Raw genomic sequence first — 23,168 nt, 5'->3', positions numbered from 1 at the left:
CCTGTCTACTCCAATGTTTGTTTTACTCACTCAAATTATGAAGTTCTCCTCACTGATGGATAATGGGAGAAAAAAAGATTTAGTCAACCACCAATTGTGCAAGTTCTCCCACTTAAAAATATGAGGCCTGTAATTTTTATCATAGGTACACTTCAACAGACAAAATGAGAAGAAAAAAAATCCAGAAAATCACATTGTAGGATTTTTTATTAATTAATTTGCAAATGATGGTGGAAAATAAGTATTTGGTCAATAACAAAAGTTTCTCAATACTTTGTTATATACCCTTTGTTGGCAATGACAGAGGTCAAATGTTTTCTGTAAGTCTTCACAAGGTTTTCACACACTGTTGCTGGTATTTTGGCCCATTCCTCCATGCACAATTCCTCTAGAGCAGTGATGTTTTGGGTCTGTTGCTGGGCAACACAGACTTTCAACTCCCTCCAAAGATTTTCTATGGGGTTGAGATCTGGAGACTGGCTAGGCCACTCCAGGACCTTGAAATGCTTCATACGAAGCCACTCCTTCATTGCCCGGGCGATCTGTTTGGGATCATTGTCATGCTGAAAGACCCAGCCACGTTTCATCTTCAATGCCCTTGCTGATGGAAGGAGGTTTTCACTCAAAATCTCACGATACATGGCCCCATTCATTCTTTCCTCCAAAAATGACGAGTTGAGTTTTTACCAAAACGTTCTATTTTGGTTTCATCTGACCATATGACATTCTCCCAATCTTCTTCTGGATCATCCAAATTCTCTCTAGTAAACTTCAGACGGGCTTGGACATGTACTGGCTTACGCAGGGGGACACGTCTTGCACTGCAGGATTTGAGTCCCTGGCGGCGTAGTGTGTTACTGATGGTAGGCTTTGTTACTTTGGTCCCAGCTCTCTGCAGGTCATTCACTAGGTCCTCCCGTGTGGTTCTGGGATTTTTTCTCACCGTTCTTGTGATCATTTTGACCCCACGGGGTGAGATCTTGCGTGGAGCCCCAGATCGAGGGAGATTATCAGTGGTCTTGTATATCTTCCATTTCCTAATAATTGCTCCCACAGTTGATTTCTTCAAACCAAGCTGCTTACCTATTGCAGATTCAGTCTTCCCAGCCTGGTGCAGGTCTACAATTTTGTTTCTGGTGTCCTTTGACAGCTCGTTGGTCTTGGCCATAGTGGAGTTTGGAGTGTGACTGAGGTTGTGGACAGGTGTCTTTTATACTGATAACACGTTCAAACAGGTACCATTAATACAGGTAATGAGTGGAGGACAGAGGAGCCTCTTAAAGAAGTTACAGGTCTGTGAGAGCCAGAAATCTTGCTTGTTTGTAGGTGACCAAATACTTATTTTCCACCATAATTTGCAAATAAATTCATTAAAAAAATCCTACAATGTGATTTTCTGGATTGTTTTTCCCTCATTTTGTCTGTCATAGTTGAAGTGTACCTATGATGAAAATTGCAGGCCTCTCATCTTTTAAGTGGGAGAACTTGCACAATTGGTGGCTGACTAAATACTTTTTTGCCCCACTGTATAGGTTTCCTATGTCTTGGTTTAGGTACTGAGGCCTATAACCTCCTATATAACCTTCTATAAACACAGGGATTGTATATTGTGCACTTATTTTAGTGTACACACATACAAAACGTTTCTGAAATAGGAGTAGTAGGTTTATTACATTATAATACAAAATTACATTATAATGTGAGTATAACATATCACTCAAATAATCTTAAAGGTTAAGATCTTGCTTTGACTCAAATAAAATATTATACAGATGGTTCTGGCCTGTGATTATGCGTAAGTGGTCAAACATTGGGGTTGCCCTCTTATTGGATGTCACTTGTATCCCGCTAATGATTGAAGAAAAGTGTTACATAGCTCGAGCAGACTTGGGCGCTTATACAGTTATTGCCGTTAGCCGTGAACGCCATCTTGGATCTAGAAGGTTTCTAAACGGGGAAAACAGGAAAAGGGACAGGAAAATAGATACTTTCGTTCTTATTTTGTCATTTCCCCCACTGGCTAATGAAGAAACACGAGTCATGACGTCGCCTCTTTATTTGCTGATATAGTTCAAATCGGTAAATCTGAGTGGATTGTGGACTGAGGAAATTTCCGCAGTTTACTGTAACTTGGTTTGTTTATGTTATTCAACCCGGACATGGACTCTGCTAACCCAGGTACAGTAACGTTTTAAACTTGTGGGAATAAGTTCAAATGTTACAGGTGATAATGCAGATAGAAATTTGGCGATCCGTGGCCCTTTGACCGAATCTGTCACTTTCTCCAGATTGTGTCTGATGACAGCATTAGGGAGCTAGATAGCTTAGCCCCAGCTGCGCTAACTGGCCAGCGAAAGCAAGCTAACTGAATATTTGACTTTGACTTGAATAATTTAACAAAGCAAGCTATTGACGTTTCTGTCTTTCTTGCAAAATCGAAGTTAGCAAGTTAGTTCCATTTAGCTGGCATGACCTGATGTTAATGTTGCCAACTCGCCATGTTAGCTTAGCTAGTTATAATTTTTAGCTCGCTTGCTAGGTGACCGACTTGCGTAGGTTATGCCCAGATAAGTTAACTAGCTAGGTTGTGTCGATGTTTCATCAAAACAAGTGTCATTTTGAACGAACGATTAGCTTTTTGGCCAGCTAACAGTTAGCTTGTTCTGATTGGCTTAGCATAGCTAGCGAGTTAGTTGTAGCTACAGTATTTGTTAGCTAGCTAGCTAGGTAAGTTAACGCATAGCCAGTTTCATTACCAGAGAGGCAATAGCTAGCTCACTGTGGTCACACGCTCTGGCTTGGAGAGCTGCATGGTTCAATCCAGCATTCACACACCTTCATTTTATTCTTCTAATCAATTCTTACGATTGGTTGATTAACGTTAGTTGACTCAGGTGTGTTACTACATGGCTGTCTGGAGCAACTAATGTCCCGGCAGATATGTTTATGTCAAAAAAAAATAAACAAACAGTTGTGTTACTGAAGTGGATACACTTGGAGCAACGTGTAACGTTACCTTGTGGAATTTATCTATGTCTGTCTGTCTGTGTGTATGTGGCAGACATACCAGATGACTCTCTGGGTTTGGGAGCTGGTGGGGCTCAGGCAAGCAGCAGTGCTGTTGTGCCAAAAGGGTCCAATAAGAGACGAGCTGCGTGAGTATAGTATACAATGCCAATGAATCAGCCAATGAATCAGTCAATCACTATGTCACATAACTTTAACAGATGGTCTATAGCTATGACAGCACAGGGTAGAAGTTGTCCATAGGTGCAGAATCAGAATCACACCGATAAATTGTTGATCCATAATTTACAAACATGGATTCTGTCTACTTCCTCACAGGCCAGACTTCGATGATGATGATGATGGAAGCAAGCTCTTCAGGTAGGACTGACACCTATCTCTCGCTCTTTCTTGCTCTCTCATCTCTATCTGATCTGACTGTATTGTATTGGTTGTTTTGATGACAGATCTTCTTCTCTGTCTTTGACCAGGTGTGATGACGATGGAGGAGGAGGAGACAAAGAGCGATTTGCCAGGTAGAATAAGGAGGTTGTTTGTGCGTGTGTATAATACAGATATTCTGCATGCACACATCCCGAGACACCAGATTCCCTATCACACCACTGTGATTATTGTCACTACTACTAACCCCTGAGCTCAGGGACACCTGTTCACTCCTATCAATCCCTTTCTTCTGAGCACAACCCCTTTCTCTTCCTCCTTCCCTCTCTGCTTCTCTCTCTCAGGATCTCTGAAGTCCTTTTCTTTCAGCACTTCCTCTCCTCTATCACTCCGTCTCGCTTTGAAAGACCAGGTTCTCTCTCTCGATCTCTACATTTATCTATCATATTGATGGATCATTCACTCCTTGTTATATTTATCGATCCATGCTTGTTCCACCTATCCCATCCTAATCTGCAAATATAATTTGGTTACGCCAACACTAAACTCTACTCCATGTTGTCCACCTACCTGCCCACCTCTTCCCATTTATATCCCTCCCTCTTTCTCTACTCCCCCGTCCTTCCTCTACCTCTTCCTCTCTGCCCTTCCTATTTCTCCTCATCTCTACCCCATCCCTGTCCCTCCTCCAACTCCATGTCTGTTGCTCCTCCCACTGCTCTCCCCATCTCTGTCCTTCCTACTCTCCTCTCTTCCTCTCCTCCCTCATTCCCTCGCTCCAGGGAGAACCACAGTGAGATTGAGCGGCGGCGGAGGAACAAGATGACTGCTTACATCACAGAGCTGTCGGACATGGTTCCCACCTGCAGCGCGTTGGCACGGAAACCAGATAAGCTGACCATCCTGCGCATGGCCGTGTCCCACATGAAGTCTCTGAGAGGGAGCGGCAACACTGCAGCAGACGGGACATACAAACCATCCTTCCTCACCGACCAGGTTAGAGAAAGAGAGGAAGGAAAGAGGAGATGAAAAGGGGAAAATGTTATCATATGTGTTTGTTGCACAATAATAACTGAGTGTATCTTCCATGTCATCTCTCCCTCCATCGTTCTCTCTCTCCTCTACCTCTCCTTTCCTCTCTCCCTCCATTGTTCTCTCTCTCCTCTACCTCTCCTTTCCTCTCTCCCTCCATTGTTCTCTCTCTCCTCTACCTCTCCTTTCCTCTCTCTCCCTCCATCGTTCTCTCTCTCCTCTACCTCTCCTTTCCTCTCTCTCACCATCCCTCTCTTTGTAGGAGCTGAAGCACCTGATCCTGGAAGCTGCTGATGGCTTCCTGTTTGTGGTGTCGTGTGAGAGTGGACGGGTCGTCTACGTGTCAGACTCCCTGACCCCTGTTCTTAACCAATCACAGTCCGACTGGCTAGGCTCCTCACTCTACGACCAGCTCCACCCGGACGACGGAGACAAACTACGAGAGCAGCTCTCTACTGCAGAGAGTAACAATACAGGTACACACAGGTGGTACAGGTGAACTACAGGAGCAGCTCTGTTCTGCAGAGTTATAATACAGTTGGTACAGATGAACTACAGGAGCAGCTCGGTACTGCAGAGAGTTATAATACAGATGAACTACAGGAGCAGCTCTGTACTGCAGAGAGTTATAATACAGATGAACTACAGGAGCAGCTCTGTTCTGCAGAGAGTTATAATACAGATGAACTACAGGAGCAGCTCTGTACTGCAGAGAGTTATAATACAGATGAACTACAGGAGCAGCTCTGTACTGCAGAGAGTTATAATACAGATGAACTACAGGAGCAGCTCTGTACTGCAGAGAGTTATAATACAGATGAACTACAGGAGCAGCTCTGTTCTGCAGAGAGTTATAATACAGATGAACTACAGGAGCAGCTCTGTTCTGCAGAGAGTTATAATACAGGTGGTACAGATGAACTACAGGAGCAGCTCTGTACTGCAGAGAGTTATAATACAGATGAACTACAGGAGCAGCTCTGTACTGCAGAGAGTTATAATACAGATGAACTACAGGAGCAGCTCTGTTCTGCAGAGAGTTATAATACAGATGAACTACAGGAGCAGCTCTGTACTGCAGAGAGTTATAATACAGATGAACTACAGGAGCAGCTCTGTACTGCAGAGAGTTATAATACAGATGAACTACAGGAGCAGCTCTGTACTGCAGAGAGTTATAATACAGATGAACTACAGGAGCAGCTCTGTTCTGCAGAGAGTTATAATACAGATGAACTACAGGAGCAGCTCTGTTCTGCAGAGAGTTATAATACAGATTAACTACAGGAGCAGCTCTGTACTGCAGAGAGTTATAATACAGATTAACTACAGGAGCAGCTCTGTACTGCAGAGAGTTATAATACAGATGAACTACAGGAGCAGCTCTGTACTGCAGAGAGTTATAATACAGATGAACTACAGGAGCAGCTCTGTACTGCAGAGAGTTATAATACAGATGAACTACAGGAGCAGCTCTGTACTGCAGAGAGTTATAATACAGGTGAACTACAGGAGCAGCTCTGTACTGCAGAGAGTTATAATACAGATGAACTACAGGAGCAGCTCTGTACTGCAGAGAGTTATAATACAGGTGAACTACAGGAGCAGCTCTGTACTGCAGAGAGTTATAATACAGATGAACTACAGGAGCAGCTCTGTACTGCAGAGAGTTATAATACAGGTGAACTACAGGAGCAGCTCTGTACTGCAGAGAGTTATAATACAGATGAACTACAGGAGCAGCTCTGTACTGCAGAGTTATAATACAGATGAACTACAGGAGCAGCTCTGTACTGCAGAGAGTTATAATACAGGTGAACTACAGGAGCAGCTCTGTACTGCAGAGAGTTATAATACAGATGAACTACAGGAGCAGCTCTGTACTGCAGAGAGTTATAATACAGGTGAACTACAGGAGCAGCTCTGTACTGCAGAGAGTTATAATACAGATGAACTACAGGAGCAGCTCTGTACTGCAGAGAGTTATAATACAGGTGAACTACAGGAGCAGCTCTGTACTGCAGAGAGTTATAATACAGATGAACTACAGGAGCAGCTCTGTACTGCAGAGAGTTATAATACAGGTGAACTACAGGAGCAGCTCTGTACTGCAGAGTTATAATACAGATTAACTACAGGAGCAGCTCTGTACTGCAGAGAATAACAACACAGGTGGGACAGATGAACTACAGGAGCAGCTCTGTACTGCAGAGTTATAATACAGGTAGGAGACACACACAACACTAATGACTGTGGGTAACGACCCTTCTCTCTCTTTCTCAGGGAGGATGTTAGACCTGAAGACAGGAACAGTTAAGAAGGAGGGACAGCAGTCCTCCGTCAGGATGTGTATGGGAGCCAGACGATCCTTCATATGTAGGATGAGGTGTGTGTGATGAGCTTGCATGTGTATATGGCTGTATGCACCATTGTTGGGCGTGTGTATTCTGAAATGTGTGTGTTTGTAGATGTGGTTCGTGTCCAGTGGAGCCCATGTCTATGAACAGATTGAATTTCCTGCGGAGCAGGAACAGGTGAGATCATTCTTGTGTATTTTACTGTAAGTGCATTCAGAAAGTATTCAGACCCCTTGACTTTTTCCACATTTTATTATGTTTTAAAATGTATTAAATACACATTTTTCCTCATCAATCTACACACAATGCCATAATGACAAATCGAAAACAGGTTTTTATACATTTTTGCACATTTTATTAAAGATAAAAAAACAGAAATACCTTATTTACATAAGTGTTTCCATTGATCATCCTTGAGATGTTTCTACAACTTGATTGGAGTCCCCTGTAATAAATTCAGTTGATTGGACATGATTTGGAAAGGCACACACCTGTCTATAAAAGGTCCCACAGTTGACAGTGCATGTCAGAGCAAAATTCAAGACACGTTGTTGAAGGAATTGTCTATTGAGCTCAGAGACAGGATTGTGTGGAGGTACTAGAGACAGATCTGGGGAAAGTTACCAAAATATTTCTGCAGCATTGAAGTTCCACAAGGGCACAGTGTCCTCCATCATTCTTAAATGGAAGAAGTTTGGAACCACCAAAACTCTTCCTAGAGCTGGCTGCCCAGACAAACTGAGCAATCGGGGGAGAAGGGCCTTTGCCAGGGAGGTGCCCAAGAACCCGACGGTCACTCTGATAGAGCTCCAGAGTTCATCTGTGGAGATGGGAGAATCTTCCAGAAGAACAACCAACAGCACTCCACTAATCGGTTATTTATGGTAGAGTGGCCAGACAGAAGCCACTCCTCAGTATAAGGCTCATGACAGCCTGCTTGGAGTTTGCCAAAAGGTATTTAAATGACTCTCAGACCATGAGAAACAAGATTGTCTGGTCTGATGAAACCAAGATTCAACACTTTGGCCTGAATGCCAAGCGTCACGTCGGGAGGAAACCTGGCACCATCCCTACGGTGAAGCATGGTGGCAGCATACTGTGGGGATGTTTTTCAACGGCAGAGACTGCGAGGCTGGTCAGGATCAAGTCAAAGATAAACGGCGCAAAGTACAGAGAGATCCTTAATGAAAACCTGCTCCTGAGAGCTCAGACTGCAGCGAAGGTTCACCTTCCAACAGGACGATGACCCTAAGCACACAGCCAAGACAACACAGGAGTGGCTTTCTGGACAAGTTTCTGAATGTCCTTGAGTGGCCCAGCCAGAGCCCGGACTTGAACCTGATCAAACATGGAGAATCACGAGAGGAGCTGGTCAGCGACGCTCCCCATCCAACCTGACAGGGTTTGAGAGGATCTTCAGAGAAGAATGGGAGAAACTCCCCAAATACAGGTGTGCCAAGCTTGTAGCGTCATACCCAAGAAGACTCTGGGCTCTAATTGTTGCCAAAGGTGCTTTAACAACTGAGTAAAGGGTCTGAATACTTTTGTAAATGTCATATTTCAGTTTTTTTTATACATTTGCAAACATTTCTGAAAACCTGTTTTTGTTTTGTCATTGTGTCATTGTGTGTAGATTGATGAGGAAAAAGACTTAACGAAATGTGGAAAAAGTCAAGATGTCTGAATACTTTCCCGAATGCAATGTATAGTGAACTATGCCTTGACTGGTAGTGTTCTCCCCTGTAGGAATGGTCTGGGCCCACCCAATGTATAGTGAACTATGCCTTGACTGGTAGTGTTCTCCCCTGTAGGAATGGTCTGGGCCCACCCAATGTATAGTGAACTATGCCTTGACTGGTAGTGTTCTCCCCTGTAGGAATGGTCTGGGCCCACCCAATGTATAGTGAACTATGCCTTGACTGGTAGTGTTCTCCCCTGTAGGAATGGTCTGGGCCCACCCAATGTATAGTGAACTATGCCTTGACTGGTAGTGTTCTCCCCTGTAGGAATGGTCTGGGCCCACCCAATGTATAGTGAACTATGCCTTGACTGGTAGTGTTCTCCCCTGTAGGAATGGTCTGGGCCCACCCAATGTATAGTGAACTATGCCTTGACTGGTAGTGTTCTCCCCTGTAGGAATGGTCTGGGCCCACCCAATGTATAGTGAACTATGCCTTGACTGGTAGTGTTCTCCCCTGTAGGAATGGTCCGGGCCCACCCAATGTATAGTGAACTATGCCTTGACTGGTAGTGTTCTCCCCTGTAGGAATGGTCCGGGCCCACCCAATGTATAGGGAACTATGCCTTGACTGGTAGTGTTCTCCCCTGTAGGAATGGTCTGGGCCCACCCAATGTATAGGGAACTATGCCTTGACTGGTAGTGTTCTCCCCTGTAGGAATGGTCTGGGCCCACCCAATGTATAGTGAACTATGCCTTGACTGGTAGTGTTCTCCCCTGTAGGAATGGTCTGGGCCCACCCAATGTATAGGGAACTATGCCTTGACTGGTAGTGTTCTCCCCTGTAGGAATGGTCTGGGCCCACCCAATGTATAGGGAACTATGCCTTGACTGGTAGTGTTCTCCCCTGTAGGAATGGTCTGGGCCCACCCAATGTATAGTGAACCATGCCTTGACTGGTAGTGTTCTCCCCTGTAGGAATGGTCTGGGCCCACCCAATGTATAGTGAACCATGCCTTGACTGGTAGTGTTCTCCCCTGTAGGAATGGTCTGGGCCCACCCAATGTATAGTGAACCATGCCTTGACTGGTAGTGTTCTCCCCTGTAGGAATGGTCTGGGCCCACCCAATGTATAGGGAACTATGCCTTGACTGGTAGTGTTCTCCCCTGTAGGAATGGTCTGGGTCTACCCAATGTATAGTGAACTATGCCTTGACTGGTAGTGTTCTCCCCTGTAGGAATGGTCTGGGTCTACCCAATGTATAGTGAACTATGCCTTGACTGGTAGTGTTCTCCCCTGTAGGAATGGTCTGGGTCTACCCAATGTATAGTGAACTATGCCTTGACTGGTAGTGTTCTCCCCTGTAGGAATGGTCTGGGTCTACCCAATGTATAGTGAACCATGCCTTGACTGGTAGTGTTCTCCCCTGTAGGAATGGTCTGGGCCCACCCAAGGATGGAGAGCCTCAGTATGTGGTGGTCCACTGCACTGGATACATCAAGTCCTGGCCCCCCACAGGTAACTAACTAACCTATGGCATAGCTCTTATATCAAATCAAATGTTATTGGTCACATACACATGGTTAACAGATGTTAATGCGAGTGTAGCGAAATGCTTGTGCTTCTAGTTCCGACTGCAGCAATATCTAACATGTAATCTAACAAATTCACAACAACTACCTTATACACACAAATGTAAGGGATGAATGAGAATATGTACATATAAATATATGGATGAGCGATGGCTGAGCGGCATAAGCAAGGTGCAGTAGATGGTATAAAATACACTATATACATATGAGATGAGTAATGTAAGATATGTAAACATTATTGAAGTGGCATTGTTTAAAGTGAGTAGTGATCAATTTCTTAAATTGTTCAGTGATTGGGTCTCAATGTAGGCAGCAACCTCTCTGAGTTAGTGATTGCTGTTTAGCAGTCTGATGGCCTTGAGACAGAAGATGTTTTTCAGTCTCTGTCCCAGCTTTGATGCACCTGTACTGACCTCGCCTTCTGGATGATAGCAGGGCGAACAGGCAGTGGCTCGGGTGGTTATTGTTCTTGATGATCTTTTTGGCCTTTCTGTGACATCGGGTGCTGTAGGTGTCATGGGGGGGGGGGGACCTTAGAGATCCTTTTTATGCCAATCAGAGGCAGCTGTCTATCGTTGTCTCTGATTGAGAACCATACTTAGGTAGCCTTTTCCCACCTGGTGTTTGTGGTAGTTGTTTCCTGTTTTCACCTTTCAGGACTGTTTTGATTTTCATTTCTTACATTCACTTTGTTGTTTTTGAATTTTCGTGTTCTGGTATAATAAATAATCATAGACACTTACCACGCTGCGTTTTGGTCCGATCCTTCCTACTCATGATCCGATGAAGACGAAGATCGTTACATTCCTACCTTCACCACCTGGGGAAGGCCCGTCAGAATGTCCAGGACCCAGTTCCACAGGGCGGGTTTGAGACCCAGGGCCTCAAACTTAATTGTCAGCTTGGAGGGTACTATGGTGTTGAATGCCGAGTTGTTGTCAATGAACAGCATTCTTACATAGGTATTCCTCTTGTCCAGATGGGTTAGGGCAGTGTGCAGTGTGATTGGGTTGTCTGTGGACTTATTGAAACAGTATGCAAACTGAAGTGGGTCTAGGGTGTCAGGTAAGGTGGAGGTGATATGATCCTTGACTAGTCTCTCAAAGCACTTCATGATGACAGAAGTGAGTGCTACGGGGCGATAGTCAGTTAGTTCAGTTATCTTTGCCTTCTTGGGTACAGGAACAATGGTGGCCATCTTGAAGCGGGGACATCAGACTGAGATAGGGAGCGATTGAATATGTCCGTAAACACACCAGCCTGTCTGTGCTCTGAGGGCGTGGCTGGGGATGCCATCTGGGCCAGCAGCCTTCCAAGAGTTAACACATTTAAGTGTTTTACTCACGTCGGCCACGACGGTGGCACTGTATTATCTTCATAGGTGTTTAGTTTGTCTGGAAGCAAGATGTCGGTGTCCGTGACGAGGCTTGTTGTCTTTTTATAGTCCGTGATTTCCTGTAGACCCTGCTACATACGTCTGGTGTCTGAGCCGTTGAAGTGCGACTCCACTTTGTACCGGCATATATCCAATGTATACACTACTGCTGCATACTGAGTCGTGTGTGTTTTCCTGCTCGCATTTCAGGGGTGAATCTAACAGATGAGGAAGCAGACAATATTCAGGGGAGTCGCTACTGTCTAGTCGCCATCGGTAGACTTCAGGTAAGATGGGACAACTTAATGTCCAATGTTTGGATGGGCTCATGGAACCACCATCTTGCAGACACTTGTTCCCCCCTTGTTGTCTAGGTGACCTCTTGCCCGAGCGACACAGACATGAACAGCATCAGCGTTCCGGTGGAGTTCATCTCTCGTCACAACTGCCAGGGCCTCTTTACCTTCGTAGACCACCGCAGCATGGCCACAGTGGGCTACCAGCCTCAGGTAGGCCTCACTCACAGCCTGGGGCTAGAGTAGGACAAACACCCAGCATCGCATTTCATAGTGTACCAGGATACAGTATGTGTTTAAACTGTGTACCAGGATACAGTATGTGTTTAAACTGTGTACCAGGATACAGTATGTGTTTAAACTGTGTACCAGGATACAGTATGTGTTTAAACTGTGTACCAGGATACAGTATGTGTTTAAACTGTGTACCAGGATACAGTATGTGTTTAAACTGTGTACCAGGATACAGTATGTGTTTAAACTGTGTACCAGGATACAGTATGTGTTTAAACTGTGTACCAGGATACAGTATGTGTTTAAACTGTGTACCAGGATACAGTATGTGTTTAAACTGTGTACCAGGATACAGTATGTGTTTAAACTCTGTGACAGCTGTAAGAATGATCTAACTTATTCTGTGTTGTGTGTGTGTGTGTGTGTTCCCCAGGAACTGTTGGGTAAGAACATCTTGGAGCTGGCCCACCCTGAGGACCAGGAGCTGCTGGGAGACAGCTTCCAGCAGGTGGTCAAGCTGAAGGGTCAGGTGCTGTCCGTCATGTTCCGCTTCCTGTCCAAGACCAGAGACTGGCTCTGGATCAGGACCAGCTCCTTCACCTTCCAGAACCCCTTCTCTGAGGAGATAGAGTACATCATCTGTACCAACGCCAACGTCAAGTAGGTGCTGTATACACACACAGACACACACACCTGCACCAACTCAAACTTCAAGTACCAACACACACACACGTATTATCTGCACCAACGCAAGTCACCTGAGTGTGAGACGCCTACAACACAGACACCACAACTCTATTCCACCTCAACATCTGAACATCTCCACTCTGTCTAACCAATCTGTTGAGCCACCTTAGGAAATGTGACGTCATCTCTTCCAGGATGTGTTTGTCAGTATGTTCACCTCCCCTCCATTTCTTTCTCTCCCTTCCTTTCCTCCTCACCCCTTGTTTTTGTTGCGGGCCAGTAGAACCTCGACTCAGGACACCCTCACCCCCCTCTCGTCCTCAGGGGTGTCTTTGCCCCCCTCGCTGGGGGAGAGCAGTCCTAACTTCCCCCCTGTATCCCACAGCCCAGGGCAGGTGGCTGCCAGGTGAGACCAGACCCCTCAACCCCCCCCCCTCTGGCATGGGTCAGCTGGGGCTGCTGCTGCTTCACTGGAGACTACAACTCTATTTCTCTCTTGTTCCCTTTATTCTCTTGTTCTCTCTGGTCTGGTTCAGAGTTCACCCCTTGGTAAGGGCTGTGGATTGTTACTTGACTTGACCGGGCCTTTCTGTTTTTGGGTGATTTCCCCCGCTCCCTCTCCCTCCTCAACAGCAGTAAGATATCCATCATGACCACGGTGTTAGTAATGAACCCCCTCTGCTCTTTTCTTCTTGGTTACCATAGTGACTGGTGGTGGTGCAAGTGCTGTTGGTCGGCAGGTGTTTTGGTTTCCCAAGCAGCGGTGGAGGGCAAGGACGAAAATGATATTTTCTGTTGTCACTGCTAACACTCTTTTTTTTCTCTCTCTACCACCCCCTCTTTTCTCCCTCTACCACTCTACCACCACCTCTTTTCTCCCTCTACCACTCTACCACCACCTCTTTTCTCCCTCTACCACTCTCTACCACCCCCTCTACCACTCTCTACCTCTCCCGCTTTTCTCCCTCTACCACTCTCTCCCGCTTTTCTCCCTCTACCACTCTCTACCTCTCCCTCTACCACTGTCTACCTCTCCCTCTACCACCCCCTTTACCACTCTCTACCACTCCCTCTTTTCTCCCTCTACCACTCTCTACCACTCCCTCTTTTCTCCCTCTACCACTCTCTACCACTCCCTCTCTTTTCTCCCTCTACCACTCTGTACCACTCCCTCTCTTTTCTCCCTCTACCACTCTCTACCACCCCCTCTTTTCTCCCTCTACCACTCTCTACCACTCCCTCTCTTTTCTCCCTCTACCACTCTCTACCACTCCCTCTTTTCTCCCTCTACCACTCTCTACCACTCCTTCTTTTCTCCCTCTACCACTCCCTCTTTTCTCCCTCTACCACTCTCTACCTCTCCCTCTTTTCTCCCTCTACCACTCTCTACCTCTCCCTCTTTTCTCCCTCTACCACTCTCTACCTCTCCCTCTTTTCTCCCTCTACCACTCTCTACCTCTCCCTCTTTTCTCCCTCTACCACTCTCTACCACTCCCTCTCTTTTCTCCCTCTACCACTCTCTACCACTCCCTCTTTTCTCCCTCTACCACTCTCTACCTCTCCCTCTTTTCTCCCTCTACCACTCTCTACCTCTCCCTCTTTTCTCCCTCTACCACTCTCTACCACTCCCTCTACCACTCACTACCACCCCCTCTTTTCTCCCTCTACCACTCTGTACCACTCCCTCTCTTTTCTCCCTCTACCACTCTCTACCACCCCCTCTTTTCTCCCTCTACCACTCTCTACCACTCCCTCTCTTTTCTCCCTCTACCACTCTCTACCACTCCCTCTTTTCTCCCTCTACCACTCTCTACCACTCCTGCTTTTCTCCCTCTACCACTCTCTACCACTCCCTCTCTTTTCTCCCTCTACCACTCTCTACCACCCCCTCTTTTCTCCCTCTACCACTCTCTACCACTCCCTCTCTTTTCTCCCTCTACCACTCTCTACCACTCCCTCTTTTCTCCCTCTACCACTCTCTACCACTCCTGCTTTTCTCCCTCTACCACTCTCTACCACTCCCTCTCTTTTCTCCCTCTACCACTCTCTACCTCTCCCTCTTTTCTCCCTCTACCACTCTCTACCTCTCCCTCTTTTCTCCCTCTACCACTCTCTACCACTCCCTCTACCACTCACTACCACCCCCTCTTTTCTCCCTCTACCACTCTGTACCACTCCCTCTCTTTTCTCCCTCTACCACTCTCTACCACCCCCTCTTTTCTCCCTCTACCACTCTCTACCACTCCCTCTCTTTTCTCCCTCTACCACTCTCTACCACTCCCTCTTTTCTCCCTCTACCACTCTCTACCACTCCTGCTTTTCTCCCTCTACCACTCTCTACCACTCCCTCTCTTTTCTCCCTCTACCACTCTCTACCTCTCCCTCTTTTCTCTCTACCACCCCCTCTTTTCTCCCTCTACCACTCTCTACCACTCCCTCTTTTCTCCCTCTACCACTCTACCACTCCCTCTTTTCTCCCTCTCCCACTCTCTACCACTCCCTCTTTTCTCCCTCTACCACTCTCTACCTCTCCCTCTACCACTCTCTACCACCCCCTCTTTTTTTCCCTCTACCACTCTCTACCACTCCCTCTCTTTTCTCCCTCTACCACTCTCTACCACTCCCTCTCTTTTCTCCCTCTACCACTCTCTACCTCTCCCTCTTTTCTCTCTACCACCCCCTCTTTCTCCCTCTACCACTCCCTCTTTTCTCCCTCTACCACTCTCTACCACTCCCTCTTTTCTCCCTCTACCACTCTCTACAACTCCCTCTTTTCTCCCTCTACCACTCTCTACAACTCCCTCTTTTCTCCCTCTACCACTCCCCCTCTTTTCTCCCTCTACCACTCTCTACCACTCCCTCTCTTTTCTCCCTCTACCACTCTCTACCACTCCCTCTCTTTTCTCCCTCTACCACTCTCTACCACTCCCTCTTTTCTCCCTCTACCACTCTCTACCACTCCCTCTTTTCTCCCTCTACCACTCTCTACCACCCTCTCTTTTCTCCTTCTACCACTCTCTACCACCCTCTCTTTTCTCCTTCTACCACTCTCTACCGCCCCCTCTTTTCTCCCTCTACCACTCTCTACCACCCCCTCTTTTCTCCCTCTACCACTCTCTACCACCCTCTCTTTTCTCCTTCTACCACTCTCTACCGCCCCTCTTTTCTCCCTCTACCACTCTCTACCACCCCCTCTTTTCTCCCTCTACCACTCTCTACCACCCCCTCTTTTCTCTGTACCACCCCCTCTTTTCTCTGTACCACCCCTCTTTTCTCCCTCTACCGCTCCCTCTTTTCTCCCTCTACCGCTCCCTCTTTTCTCCCTCTACCGCTCCCTCCCACCCCCTCTACCTCCCTCTACCACCCCCTCTACCTCCCTCTACCTCCCTCTACCACCCCTTCTTTTCTCCCTCTACCACCCTCTCTTTTCTCCCTCTACCACTCCCCCTATTTTGTCTCTCTACCTTTCCCCCCCTTTCCAGACAGTTGCAGCAGCAGCAAGCAGAGTTGGGGGGAGGAGGGAGAGATGGTCTGTACGAGGCAGGACAGGTTACACTTCCACAGGTAAGACTAGCCCTGACTAAAACACAGACCTAACTGGGGCCTTAACCCCACAACATGCCCTTCATCCAGCGGTGCACTGCAGCTTGATCCTGTGCTTATCTCACTGTATGTGTGATGTCTTGGGGGCAAGATCGTTCTATTGTTCGCTGTAACATGGACAATAAAGTTGTATTGTTGTACCTACCTCCAAGCCTTCAGTGAGTATTGACCGCTTGTTGACCGTTGTCCATGTCAGATGCCTGTCCAGGCCGTGACCGCAGCTGGAACTGACCACAGTAAGACCATGGACAAGGCAGAGATGCACCCCTCCATGTACCCCAACACAGACCAGGCCAAGTTCCTGCCCTCCACCTCTGCCCCTGGAGTACCCATCTACCCTCAGGACAACAACAACTACACCACTGCCAACCGCTCCAACGACACATACAGCAGGTATGACCACTAGCCTCTGTTGTACTGTTTTAAACTGATCTAAGGGCCATGTATACTGAATAAGAGATTGTAATTTCCTGTTGTTATGAACTAATTCCAGGTCAGTAGGGATGGCCCCTCAGATAGGGCAGCCATCCCACTCCGCAGGCCAGGTGCTGGCTCAGATAGGGCAGCCATCCCACTCCGCAGGCCAGGTGCTGGCTCAGATAGGGCAGCCATCCCACTCCGCAGGCCAGGTGCTGGCTCAGATAGGGCAGCCATCCCACTCCGCAGGCCAGGTGCTGGCTCAGATAGGGCAGCCATCCCACTCCGCAGGCCAGGTGCTGGCTCAGATAGGGCAGCCATCCCACTCCGCAGGCCAGGTGCTGGCTCAGATAGGGCAGCCATCCCACTCCGCAGGCCAGGTGCTGGCTCAGATAGGGCAGCCATCCCACTCCGCAGGCCAGGTGCTGGCTCAGATAGGGCAGCCATCCCACTCCGCAGGCCAGGTGCTGGCTCAGATAGGGCAGCCATCCCACTCCGCAGGCCAGGTGCTGGCTCAGATAGGGCAGCCATCCCACTCCGCAGGCCAGGTGCTGGCTCAGATAGGGCAGCCATCCCACTCCGCAGGCCAGGTGCTGGCTCAGATAGGGCAGCCATCCCACTCCGCAGGCCAGGTGCTGGCTCAGATAGGGCAGCCATCCCACTCCGCAGGCCAGGTGCTGGCTCAGATAGGGCAGCCATCCCACTCCGCAGGCCAGGTGCTGGCTCAGATAGGGCAGCCATCCCACTCCGCAGGCCAGGTGCTGGCTCAGATAGGGCAGCCATCCCACTCCGCAGGCCAGGTGCTGGCTCAGATAGGGCAGCCATCCCACTCTGCAGGCCAGGTGCTGGCTCAGATAGGGCAGCCATCCCACTCCGCAGGCCAGGTGCTGGCTCAGATGTCCCGTCAGAACGGGGCACCCCCCTCCAACAGCAGCCCCCTACAGGGAGGGGCAGCGGTGAGCTGGCCGGGGTCAGCAGCAGGGGCTCGACCCCACTTCAACAACCAGGTGAGACAGCTGGCAGCTGCAGATAGAAGCTGTCCAAACAGCCTGAAGTTTAGATCCTCTGTTGTTGCCCAAAGTGCTACAGATGTAGAATCTTAATTTAAGACTTTTCTACAGCAGGAAAATAATCCTGTAGCAACAGGAAATATGAATTATTTTGTGGATTATAATTTTATTGTGGAAATTACAAATGTCAGAAGCTTTTTTTAAACCTCAAATACAATACAAGTTTAAAATTGTCTGCATTGCAGGACAGTTTTCCTTGAACAGGGTTATCAAATGTAAATCCCACATCTGTAGCTGGCGTGATGGGGATGAGTGCTCTGAGGTTCTTGCATCTCTGTATCTTAGCGTTGTAAAGGACCTCGTCTTTTATTCCTGTGTAATATGTGTTTTGAGTATCACACCCAGACAGTTTCAACAGTAAATGTATAACAGGGACCTTGTACGTTTATAAAGTGTGAATAATAACATGGTGTTGTTCACCACCCGCCCAGCAGGTGGTGCCCCAGGCAGGGAAGGCCCTGTCTCCCCAGTTTGCCATGGGGAGTTTTGTTGGGGGCTCTTCCTCCTCATTTGGGGCGATGCCCACCACTGCCGCTCCGACCCCCACCATGGGGGCTAACTACCCAAATATCAACCCCCGCGCCAGCCTCAATACCAACGGATATGGTACGTGACCCTGAGAGAGTGTGTTTGTGTGTCAACTACAGTACAGTGTTTTTATGTGTTTGTGTATGCTGGTGTAGTTAGGACAATGGGCGATTCAGTATCTATCTCTGATAGATGGCTTGGGGTCGGGGCAGCAGTTCCCCTCCAGGGCAGCGGAGGCAGTGTGGCCCCAGTGGCAGGGCCAGCAGCAAGCTCAGAACAGGGCAGAGCAGCACCCCCACACACAGAACAACCAGCCTGACATCTTCCCTGTAAGTCTCCCTCCCTCTACCTATATCAATCTGCCTTTCTCTTCCCCATGTCTCTATCTGTACCTTTTGTTATGTGTTGTCATGTTGCTTTCAAGTTAAATCTTCCTCTCTCTCTAGGATGTTCTCGCCATGCTGGACCAGCCGGCCAACTTCAACAACGATGACTTTGAGATTCCCATCTACCCCTCTTTCAACGAGTGACCCCACATACACTCTTCCAATTACCTCCTCTGTCTCTCAAATGGCTCCTCTCTCATTTGGTGCACTTTTGCTCTCTTTCTTCGCCTTTCATGATCCAAAGAGAGCATGTCTGATTATCGGTCAGATGATTGCACTGCCAGGGTGGAGAAAGTGAGTTAATCAGGGAAAAGAGAGAGTGAAATCAAGTATAGGTATGCAAATGCAGGTTCAATAAACACGTGAAAGGGGGGGAGAGAGAGAGGAGAGATTCAGGGTTCAGCGATAGTTGGGCAAATGTAAAATGACATCTGTAGCTAGCACTGCCCAGGCTCCACAGCCAATGGATTTGTTGTAGAGGCCCTGAGGCAGGCACTGCTTCACCAGTAACACACAATCCCACCTGAGCATGTACAAAGCCCTGAGGCAGGCACTGCTTCACCAGTAACACACAAACATGGCCTTTCACTAACCGAGTCAGCTGTGTGTTTAGATCTATGCTGCTCCACTGGTCTGTACATCATATGGATAGATCAGTCCAATCATTCACTTGAAGTCTCAGGCAATCCAGGTGATCTACAGCGTTGGGGGAATATGTGGGAATATATATATGGGAATATTCTGATCTGAAGCCTGTGAATATCCTCTATCTGCTCCCCTCGCTGTTTTAGCTTAGCGACCCGTAGCATGTTCAAAAGGACACTGTCCTCACGCAGGCAGATTTATACGAACACTGTACAAAAACGTTATATTTGTACACAGTGTACATTGACAATGTCACCTATGAATGTGGTTATGGTGGTTTCAGGTGGAAAAGAAGGTGATGTCTATGACTAGTGAGGGAGAGAGAGATGACTAGTGAGGGAGAGAGAGATGTCTATGACTAGTGAGGGAGAGAGAGATGTCTATGACTAGTGAGGGAGAGAGAGATGACTAGTGAGGGAGAGAGATGTCTATAACTAGTGAGGGAGGGAGATGTCTATGACTAGTGAGGGGGAGAGAGATGTCTATGACTAGTGAGGGGGAGAGAGATGTCTATGACTAGTGAGGGGGAGAGAGATGTCTATGACTAGTGAGGGAGAGAGATGTCTATGACTAGTGAGGGAGAGAGATGTCTATGACTAGTGAGGGGGAGAGAGATGTCTATGACTAGTGAGGGGGAGAGAGATGTCTATGACTAGTGAGGGGGAGAGAGATGTCTATGACTAGTGAGGGGGAGAGAGATGTCTATGACTAGTGAGGGAGAGAGATGTCTATGACTAGTGAGGGAGAGAGATGTCTATGACTAGTGAGGGAGAGGGATGTCTATGACTAGTGAGGGAGAGAGATGTCTATGACTAGTAAAGGGAAGAGAGATGTCTATGACTAGTGAGGGAGATGTCTATGACTAGTGAGGGAGGGAGAGAGATGTCTATGACTAGTGAGGGAGAGAGATGTCTATGACTAGTAAAGGGAAGAGAGATGTCTATGACTAGTGAGGGAGGGAGATGTCTATGACTAGTGAGGGAGAGAGATGTCTATGACTAGTGAGGGAGAGAGATGTCTATGACTAGTGAGGGAGGGAGAGAGATGTCTATGACTAGTGAGGGAGAGAGATGTCTATGACTAGTGAGGGAGGGAGAGAGATGTCTATGACTAGTGAGGGAGAGAGATGTCTATGACTAGTAAAGGGAAGAGAGATGTCTATGACTAGTGAGGGAGGGAGATGTCTATGACTAGTGAGGGAGAGAGATGTCTATGACTAGTGAGGGAGAGAGATGTCTATGACTAGTGAGGGAGAGAGATGTCTATGACTAGTGAGGGAGAGAGATGTCTATGACTAGTGAGGGAGAGAGATGTCTATGACTAGTGAGGGAGAGAGATGTCTGACTAGTGAGGGAGAGAGAGATGTCTATGACTAGTGAGGGAGAGAGATGTCTATGACTAGTGAGGGAGAGAGATGTCTGACTAGTGAGGGAGAGAGAGATGTCTATGACTAGTGAGGGAGATGTCTATGACTAGTGAGGGAGAGAGATGTCTGACTAGTGAGGGAGATGTCTATGACTAGTGAGGGAGAGAGAGATGTCTATGACTAGTGAGGGAGATGTCTATGACTAGTGAGGGAGAGAGATGTCTGACTAGTGAGGGAGATGTCTATGACTAGTGAGGGAGGGAGAGAGATGTCTATGACTAGTGAGGGAGAGAGATGTCTATGACTAGTAAAGGGAAGAGAGATGTCTATGACTAGTGAGGGAGGGAGATGTCTATGACTAGTGAGGGAGAGAGATGTCTATGACTAGTGAGGGAGAGAGATGTCTATGACTAGTGAGGGAGAGAGATGTCTATGACTAGTGAGGGAGAGAGATGTCTATGACTAGTGAGGGAGAGAGATGTCTATGACTAGTGAGGGAGAGAGATGTCTGACTAGTGAGGGAGAGAGAGATGTCTATGACTAGTGAGGGAGAGAGATGTCTATGACTAGTGAGGGAGAGAGATGTCTGACTAGTGAGGGAGAGAGAGATGTCTATGACTAGTGAGGGAGATGTCTATGACTAGTGAGGGAGAGAGATGTCTGACTAGTGAGGGAGATGTCTATGACTAGTGAGGGAGAGAGAGATGTCTATGACTAGTGAGGGAGATGTCTATGACTAGTGAGGGAGAGAGATGTCTGACTAGTGAGGGAGATGTCTATGACTAGTGAGGGAGGGAGAGAGATGTCTATGACTAGTGAGGGAGGGAGAGAGATGTCTATGACTAGTAAAGGGAAGAGGGGGATATGAAACTACAACCTGATGTATTCCTACATATACCCAGTATATAAGTCAAATGTTTATATACGGTTATATGTCTACTGGAGGTGTTTGTATAACTTTATTGATCTCAACCTGAATGCACAGCAATCCCAGGGTCCCTTTCTCACTCGTTTGTATTCCTTCCTCTGTTGCCCAGGGTTTCCCAGCACACTCTTCCTCCTCTCACGCTCTTCCTCAATCACCCTCCCAAGTGTGTTTTTTTTCTCTTCTACTTACACTAGGAAAAGGAAAATGAAAACAAGACATTGGAAAGCAATAATTTATGAGCAGGAATTGTTATTTTTTAAAGCCATTATTTTTTGTTGTCCTATATGTTTTTATCTTGATTATTGTTCTTGAATATGGAAATACACAGGAAATGGTAAGATTTTGATTGATTGAAATTTTCCCCAACTGATGTTTTTATTTTCTGACCTTTTGATTGGCTCTTCCTGTTTTGTAACCATCTCCATTGCTACTTCGTGATAGGTTGTTTTTGATGTACATTGATCAGGGCATCTTGTTCAGGACAGAAAGGTCTTGTTTAGAACTGACAAGATTCCTCATTCAACATGACACAGAATCATGCCATGATGTTTGGCCTGAAATTCAAGTCATCCTAATCATGTTCCAAACACATGAGTTTGGCAATTAATACACTTTTTTTTTTGCAGTAGATTCATCAAAGTTCATCCTTATCAAGATAGTTTGACATTCATAAATATGATCTAAATCAAACATTTGTTTTCTGAAATCGATTGTGATGTTTAGTAAGTCACTATAACACTCTTATACAGGGAATTAAGAAATCTGATTGGGCAACAGAGGGCTGTGAATTTTAAGGTTCTGAAATACAAAAATTGTTATTGTGTAGGCCTTTCATTTTAAGTCTGATAATGTATACGTCTGTGAGCGTAATTCACAGACATGCCGAAACATGTGAATTGTGTGTAAACCCATCATGTGTCAATAGTCACACGATGAAAATGGCAGTTTGACTGTGTTGTCTTGTTATTGTGTTAAACCACTTTGGTTGTTCCCTGTCCAGGTTTTTACAATGATGTGAGCTGCAGTTTATATAGCGCACACAGATACACAAATATAGGAATGTATATGAAATGTAAATGTTAAACAAGAGAAAGTGAAATGTTTGGTTTTTCTATTAAATTGTTATATTGTCAAGAACTTGTGGGTGGATATTTGTTTATTTTAGGGTTCGGGGGGCTGTAACACTTGAACAGTTCGTTTTGAGAAATGTGATGCTTGTACAACGTCACTCCTATGTATAAAATGTGTAGGCCTCGTCACCAGACCGGGGTTATAACACTATATCAGGTATTTCTATTACTTTTCAATACATTTCAAAACAAGTATTCAGAACCTTTTATTTGAAAAAACAAGTAGTTTAATATGGGATTGTGTTTGAAGTACTCAAATACACTCTCAGGTATTTAAATAGTATTTGAAAACACTTTCAAATACAATTTGGTCAACTACTTGGTTTTTACAAATAAACTTTTTCAAATAAAAGTATTTGTTTTAGGTTGTGTATTTGGAAATACCAAAATACACAGAAAAAAATATTTAAATAACATACTCAAATCACATTTTAA

General features: G+C 46.5%; 1 protein-coding gene across 5 annotated transcripts; it reads left to right on the top strand.

Annotated features, from left to right (window-relative positions):
- The first annotated feature begins 1,884 nt into the window (after positions 1 to 1,884).
- On the top strand, positions 1,885 to 22,740 carry LOC135521813 (aryl hydrocarbon receptor nuclear translocator-like). 5 transcript variants are annotated; one of them, XM_064947554.1, is made up of 20 exons: positions 1,885 to 2,178; positions 3,062 to 3,155; positions 3,346 to 3,387; positions 3,498 to 3,542; positions 4,191 to 4,404; positions 4,703 to 4,916; positions 6,724 to 6,826; positions 6,909 to 6,974; positions 9,909 to 9,994; positions 11,654 to 11,730; positions 11,818 to 11,952; positions 12,407 to 12,633; positions 12,944 to 13,066; positions 16,143 to 16,224; positions 16,460 to 16,656; positions 16,757 to 17,480; positions 17,523 to 17,687; positions 18,182 to 18,356; positions 18,471 to 18,607; positions 18,725 to 22,740. In XM_064947554.1, exons 1-20 carry the CDS (start codon positions 2,142 to 2,144, stop codon positions 18,806 to 18,808), a joined length of 3,027 nt encoding a protein of 1,008 aa, XP_064803626.1. In that variant the 5' UTR covers positions 1,885 to 2,141; the 3' UTR covers positions 18,809 to 22,740. The 5 variants fall into 5 exon arrangements, with proteins under 5 accessions (XP_064803626.1, XP_064803625.1, XP_064803624.1 ...); XM_064947553.1 differs by having other exon boundaries at positions 16,757 to 17,687; positions 18,185 to 18,356; XM_064947552.1 differs by having other exon boundaries at positions 16,757 to 17,687.
- The last annotated feature ends 428 nt before the right edge of the window (positions 22,741 to 23,168 follow it).

The sequence above is a fragment of the Oncorhynchus masou genome, chromosome 30 (genome assembly GCF_036934945.1).
Source record: "Oncorhynchus masou masou isolate Uvic2021 chromosome 30, UVic_Omas_1.1, whole genome shotgun sequence".
NCBI classification, from domain to species: Eukaryota; Metazoa; Chordata; class Actinopteri; order Salmoniformes; family Salmonidae; genus Oncorhynchus; species Oncorhynchus masou.
This window is presented reverse-complemented; position numbering and strand designations above follow the sequence as displayed.

What these genes read in the sequence shown, in the direction of transcription:
- LOC135521813 (XM_064947552.1), top strand. Translation starts at nt 2,142, where the DNA reads ATGTTATTCAACCCGGACATGGACTCTGCTAACCCAG. An exon ending in CAAGTCCTGGCCCCCCACAG is followed by an intron (nt 9,995 to 11,653) that starts GTAACTAACTAA and finishes CTCGCATTTCAG; the next exon opens with GGGTGAATCTAACAGATGAG. An exon ending in GACAGGTTACACTTCCACAG is followed by an intron (nt 16,225 to 16,459) that starts GTAAGACTAGCC and finishes TGTCCATGTCAG; the next exon opens with ATGCCTGTCCAGGCCGTGAC.